Source organism: Trifolium pratense, linkage group LG2 (genome assembly GCF_020283565.1).
Source record: "Trifolium pratense cultivar HEN17-A07 linkage group LG2, ARS_RC_1.1, whole genome shotgun sequence".
NCBI lineage: Eukaryota > Viridiplantae > Streptophyta > Magnoliopsida > Fabales > Fabaceae > Trifolium > Trifolium pratense.
In genome coordinates, this window is record NC_060060.1 from 3440982 (window position 1) to 3448035 (window position 7054).

The 7054-nt window shown below is 32.9% G+C and overlaps 1 protein-coding gene across 5 annotated transcripts; it reads left to right on the plus strand.

Moving 5' to 3' along the window:
- Positions 1-643: 643 nt before the first annotated feature.
- LOC123906974 (kinetochore-associated protein KNL-2 homolog) lies at positions 644-6768 on the plus strand. Of its 5 annotated transcripts, XM_045957013.1 has the most exons (8): positions 718-747; positions 1078-1200; positions 1277-1374; positions 4294-4458; positions 4545-4624; positions 4710-4848; positions 5656-6206; positions 6267-6768. In XM_045957013.1, exons 4-8 carry the CDS (start codon positions 4390-4392, stop codon positions 6601-6603), a joined length of 1176 nt encoding a protein of 391 aa, XP_045812969.1. In that variant the 5' UTR covers positions 718-747; positions 1078-1200; positions 1277-1374; positions 4294-4389; the 3' UTR covers positions 6604-6768. The 5 variants fall into 5 exon arrangements, with proteins under 5 accessions (XP_045812967.1, XP_045812964.1, XP_045812966.1 ...); XM_045957011.1 differs by having other exon boundaries at positions 644-747; positions 5656-6768; XM_045957008.1 differs by having other exon boundaries at positions 656-747; positions 1100-1200; positions 5656-6768.
- The last annotated feature ends 286 nt before the right edge of the window (positions 6769-7054 follow it).

Genomic DNA, 7054 nt, shown 5'->3' on the forward strand with positions numbered 1-7054 from the left:
AAAACCTGGGGGGTGCGCTAGAAATTGGGGGGCTAGAAAATGGGGGGGCGCGTAGCAGTTGGAGGGCGCGCGTAGCAATTAGGCTTTCAGGCCTAGTAGGCTAAAAATAAAAACAAAACGTGTGCATTAGCATAAAGGGGGTGGGGATAGCGAGCCTTTGGGGGGCTGGGGGGCGCGCGCGAGAAATTTCTGGGGGGCGCGCGAGTAATTCTGGGCTTATGCACCATGCATAAACATCCCCTTATGCATATTAACTTTTGCCATCGTTATCTATCTATCTATCTTCTATATATAATTGTAAAGCAAACTTTTTTTTGGTGATGTGGCAGCCTAACAAAGTTTATCTTTTTTCTTTTTTTCTAAGCTTAAGTTGATACTTATGTGTCATCTCTCATACTATTATGATGATGATGTGTCATCTTTAAAAAAAATAAAAATAAATATGACTAATGATATCAACTTAAGGGAAAGAATACATAAGGTCAAGAGTTATCTTGCATGAAATCTTTTTTATTTACGAAAATAATTACTGTTTTTAAATTAAAAATAAAAATGTTTACATGTGGCAAGATCTGGTGCATTTACATGATCAAATGGTTGACATTGTTCGGAAGTTATATAACTTTCCCGATTAAAGTTGGAGAAAATTTATTCTTCTTTCTCATCGAATCCACAGATTTGCTAGCTAGGGCACGCCTCTTCTCTCTCACTCTCTCCGCGGCCTCCTCTCAGATTTGCGCCGCTACGGTACTTTCACCGATTCTTCAATTTCCATCGTTTAATTCTTAATCATATTCATATTATTCATCGTTTATATCTATATATTTTGTTTGATTTCACTTTCGAAGTTCTTGATTGTGCGATTCATATGAATTTCGTGATTTCGTTATTTGTTTATTATTATAATCATAATCGTGATTAGGATTTTGTATCTGTGTTTAAGAATTGCGATTCATATGAAATTTTGTGATTTCGCTAGGAAAAAAGATTTTTTAATCTAAGCCGTCCGAATGTCTGGTCTAAATTTAACGGATGAGATTAATATCTGCATATAACTGTTTGAATCTGCAACTGTAGCAAATCCTGGTCCTTATTCCAGGGTTTAAGATTCTAGATTTCAAGACTCAAAAAGGATCAGTCGAAGTTCAAAGAAGCATTATTTTCGTATTGCTGTTTGAAAGAAAGATAGCATTTTCACCGGTGAGTCACAGAATCTTTCAATTCATTTTGTTATTGTAGCCGAATTTTCTTAACATAATTATAATTTCCATTGCAGGGTTTTAGGGTTCATAATCTTATTTGAGTCATATTTCAGCAACAATGTATCTTCAGTTTTACATAAATGATAATGGTGATAAAGTTTACACTACCAAGGTAATGGATCTTCATTGAACTAAACATCATGTTATGTTTTTCTTCATTTAAAGATTAATTTTTCATTTGTAATAACCATATATTAGTTCATGAGATATGATGACATGTTTAAGGACTCTATTTATATATGCTAATAAGCGAAAATGTCAGTAAGGCCCTGTTTGGTTAAACAACTTATTTGCAGCTTAAACACTTATGTATAACCCATTTTTGTAGCAAAAGATAAAAGAAAGTTAATTTTTTTTTGTCTGATTGTTTTCATAAGCTATCTTGGAGAACTTATGAAAATAAGCTGAAAACAACTTATAAACATAAACATAAACATGTCATAAGCTGTTTTCATATGTTCTCCCAAACAACCTTACTCAACTTATGTCATATGTTTTCATAGCCACTCATTGTTTAACATTTTACAATAAGAATTTATATTTTTTCAAAAAAAGAAAAGAAAAGAGTTCCCCCCATTCTTCCTTTCCCTTCCTCTCCACCGGCCGAACTCACTCCATTCCGCCTCTCCGCCGGTCACGAACTCACTCCGCCTTCATCCTTCTTCACCTCACGTTCTCACACCTCCAGTCACTATTCACGTTCTCTCGTCTTCAGAGGTATGCTTTTCTCCGTATCACGTACTCAAATTTCTACAATTTTTTGCCTATAGTTGAAAACCCTAATTAAAAAATTACCCCCAATAAGTTGTCTTAATAAATTATGTCTTTTTTCATAACAATATACTCTCGCCATTCCTTTTTAAGTGTCGTTTTGGATTGCACTGTTCACATAATCTACTTTGACCATGATATATAAACCCAAATATTAGCAAATAAGTACAAATATTTTCAAAATATAAAATTTTCATATTTTTTTTTATAATAGATAATTAAAGATACTATGATTAAATTTATGCATTCGAATGTGTGCAGCAGTGATGAAAACGACACTTAAAAAAGAACGGAGTGAATATGTGTTAATAAATTATGCAGTTTAGAAAAGAGGGAAGGAAAAGATCAAGTTATGTATGGAAGTTTTGTTTTGAATCATATCATATGTAGTTGATGTTTTGCAAAAGATTGGATTGGATTTATGAACTGATTGTCTTTTGATGTAGTTTTGTAAGTGACCTGGGTTTGTCATGGATTTGGAATTGGATGAAACACGAAGCTTATATATAGCTATTATCTTTATATGAGACATTCTGTTTTGAATCTGGAGGGTTTGGTTGTTTTTCAAGATTATGGTGTTTTGATGCAATCGTTTGGAAACTGATAGATTATGTCTTTCTTTTTGCTATGTTGATTTTGGTGTAATTTTAAGTATTGTCCACTATAACAAGTTATATCTGAGTGATTTCTTTCTTGGTGTGGTGCTCTTTAGCTTCAAAATAAAGTTCTATTCTTTTTTCCAATGTTTTTCTTTTGTGAACTTGAGTTATTTTCATAGCTATATTCTTGTGCAGTCTCTATCTTAGGTGAGGATTGCCTCTAGTATATAAAACTTAGTCAGGCCATCTCTCAACCGATGTGAGACTCTTAACACACCCCCTCACGCCCAGCACTATTGGGCTTGGTGCGTGGATATAAACGGTAGGTGGCCCGATAGCGGAAACCTGATAACAGGTGGCCCAACGGATCGTAGAGAGGCTCTGATACCATCTTAGAATTGAGTATTGAGCCTAACTCATCCTTACAAAACCGGCTTGTAAAGTGAAGATTGCATCTTGCTTATAAACATTCATTTAGGCCATCTCGCAACCGATGTGGGACTCTTAACATTCTAATTTCTGTCTTTTTTTAGTTACAGATTTAGTGAAAACAACATTAGATTTATGTATTACTAATTCAGGGGTGTGTTTAAGTTGTTGGTTCCTTCACTTGTTCTGTTTATTTTGCCTCTTGTGCTGTAAATCGTGTTTCGACTCTTGTCATTTGTGTCTTAACCAGATAGTGCAGTGTCTTTTTTATGCTTCTAGATTCTGGTTATGTACTTGATGCTTAGGATTATGTAATTGTGAGGGTGTCTTTATCTATCAATTTCAGTTCCACTCATTCTTTTGGTTTTTCTTCCATTTATATGCTGCCTTTGTGATATTTTAACTAAACCTGGTATGATTTCATCACTGTAATTTTTTTTTTATTGTTTTTATAGTTTTTTCTTATCCTAATTGTATATTCACTATGAAATATAATTTTGTTATCTTACTGACATTGAACATGTTCAATTGAACATATTATGTATTTTGATTTTGCTGTTATATGTGTAAATGATAGAAATTTTGGGCACAAACAGTAAAATCTGAGATTTTAGCTACTTATCATGTTTTTGCCACTCATTTCACTACATTTAATAATGCTGATGCTACTTTATTCCATTTATATTCAGAAACTCAACTTTTTGTTATTAGCAATTGAGGAAAGGAAAGTTTAATGTTATTTAGTTATATACTATGTTGCGTTTTAGAAACCATTCTTGATGACAGGATATCTATAAAACGGGAAATGAATCCTTTCGCATAAATTGTATGTACTAGTGATATCAGATTCTAAGAGTGACAAAACTTGAGTTGTTTGTGCTCGTGCCCTTATCTCATTTGCTGCCATTTCTTTTAGTTTATTACTATTCTTTTGCTGATATACACATGTATGCAAGCACTGCTTAATCTCGTGAATTTGGTGTCACAAGTTGTCAATGATGTTGTCTAGTACTAGTAAGTAGTATATGTGTGTCCATTGTGAAAGCTATTTTTTAGGTGTCATTTAATTAATTCTCTCTATTGCATTTGCATTCATACACACTTCAAGTGTACATTGTAATATATCATGCGACACTTCATATATCAAATATACGCAAGTCGTGATGCTTTTCTTGATTTGTATGAAATGAATATGTCAACTATTGTATGAAAAAATGGTTGAACATGTTTAGGAGCGAAATTGGCCTCCAAAAGTGAAGTAGAAAGCGAAGAGAAACTAAACAAAAACGAAAAGAAAGTGAGAGCCTGCTCATCATTAAAGAATTGGAATGGATTTCAACACCCCAATACGATCCAACACCACGCCCCTCTCCAATCCAGTCTTCAAATCTAAACTCGTATTTCTCATTCACTCTTGTTTCTTTTCTTCACCAAATGAATCACAATACACACAAAATCATGATTCTACGTTCTTGTTTTGTAGATTATCTTAAACGAATGGTGGCTCATGAAGCCTCAAAACCAGTGCAAGGGTTTAGCTCTTGCTGGCATTGCTTCAATGGAGTAATTTTTCTCATTTTTATTTCAATTTTAGGTTTCTAATTGGTTCTCTGTTTGGGTTAATTTATTATTGTGACTATTGGTGCAGGAGAGAAAGAATGTTTCTATCTTCTGTGATTGTAAAGAGGCATGAACCCAATGTTGTAGAGACTGAAGATGGCATCACAATAATCTTCCGTGGTTTTATTAACTCCTCTCGTACATCTCAAAATGGATTTTCCTCTGATGTAGGGTGCCCTTTTTCTTCCTGATTTCATTTCACCCTTCTCTATCTATATAGAGTTGTTTGCACTATCTTTTAACAAAGTTGATTTTGAATATATTTAGTGTCTTTGGTTCTATGGTGGGAAAATATTTTTTTGAAAATTTGATTTTAATTAAAATTGACTTGTATTTAAAATGTTGTGTTTAGATACACTCAACTAAAAGTGATTCAATAATAATTTGAGAGTAAAATTACATTTGTACACCAAAGCTCCAAATTTCAGCTTCAATTTATAATTCATTCTTGAGGGAAAAGTGATTCTAATTACACATATTCGAAACATGTCAACATTAGTGTTTGGAATCACTTTTTTGCTTCTCAAAAAGTGAATCCAAGCATACAGTTAAATATTTATAACAAATTTTTGTTTAATTGAGTTTGAAGTTAATTTTATTCAAGTACATATGTTTTTACTTTCAAAGAAATTTGATGCAAAAAGTACTGTAAAATTTTTAATTCATAGCAAAATGTATTATTACCTTTCTAAGTGTGTGTTCACTTTCATCATTCACAATGTGTTGAACCTAAAGCTCCAAGTTATAGTTTCAAACACACTGATTCCACACACCATAAAGAGGTTTATCAACCTATCACTTTTGTTTGGTAGAAATCAAACATCTATACTTTTGCCAAATTTGTCATGTGAAACTAGACACAAAGACATTATGTTTAGAGTCTATTAATTTATCTTAATACACACATAATCTTCAATGGATTGAATGTTAGTGACACAATTAATTTTCTGTAAATATCCAATGTTTTTCAACAGGTATGTCGCCGGTTCTTAGTTGGATTTCCACACAATTGGAAAAATTATTTTGTTCATTGTTCAGGAAATGAATGTCAATATGTGGATAAAGTTACCGGTTTTGATGACTCAAATGCTTCTTCCCACAAAAAAACAGCTGATGAGAATTCACAGGAAGTTATGGAAGCTGAAGATAATGGAAATATTGTGAGTATTAGGTTGCCTCAACCGCAGGTTGGCATGGTTGATAATGGTGAAAATGTAGTCTCAGATGTTAACGAATTACATGCTTCTTCCCACCTAAAAACAGCTGATGTGGCTTCCCACCTAAAAACAGCTGATGTGGCTTCGCATGAAGCTATGGAAGCCGAAGATAAAGACAATATTGCGAGTCTTAGGTTGTCTCAACCGCTGGTCAACGTGGGTTATAATGGTGAAAATAGAGTCTCAGATGTAGACGACTTGAATGCTTCTTTCCACAAAAACACAGCTCATGTGATTTCACATGAACCTATGGTAGCTGAAGCTAACGTCAATATCGGGAGTCTTAGGTTATCTCAACCGCAGGTTGATTTGATTAATAATGGTGAAAATGGAGTCTCAATTGTTGCAGCAGCTGAAAGTAGACAATCTTTGATGAGTGTGTTTGAATTTGATCCTATTCATGAGCAAAGCAATGTTAGGTCTCCACTTAACCCAAAGAAATTGGAATTTGAACAGTTATCAAGTGACCGCAAGGAGAAAAAACGTATCAAGAAGAAGATTGTAGAGGATACAAGTAGTTTGTGTAAAAAGGTGCTGACAAGAAGCATTGCCAAAAAAAGTCACATGATGCTTAAAAGGGTTGTGAAAGCTGAAGTAAAATGTTCTAGTAGTCCTGTTAGAAGATCTCCCAGGGTACTTAATTATGGAAAAAAAATTAGCTATTTGGATTTTTTTGAAGATTTGGATTTTTTTGAAGATATATAGGTGTAGTTGGCATAGGATTTGGGGTCCTTTGGAATTTTCAAACTGGTGCCTCAGGAAGCATATATTCTATAAGTTTTAGAGTTTGCTTTTGTTTTAAACTTTTACCCCTTTTTGGGATGTTGAATTAAAGATATATCTTTAGTGGGTATATATGTATATAAATATATATATATATATATATATATATATATATATATATATATATATATATATATATATATATATATATATATATATATATATATATATGGGGTTTTCTAACTTAGACCCTAGTTAGGTCTAAGTTAGCAAGGTGCACCTTTTGAGTTGGACAAAAATACCCATTTTTTTTTTTTTTGAAACAATAGAGCAACTGGGGCATGTATGTAATTTGCATCATAAAAATACATTTTTTTTTTTTTTTGAAACAATAGAACAACTATTACATTTTTTAAATTTCTTTCAAATTTCG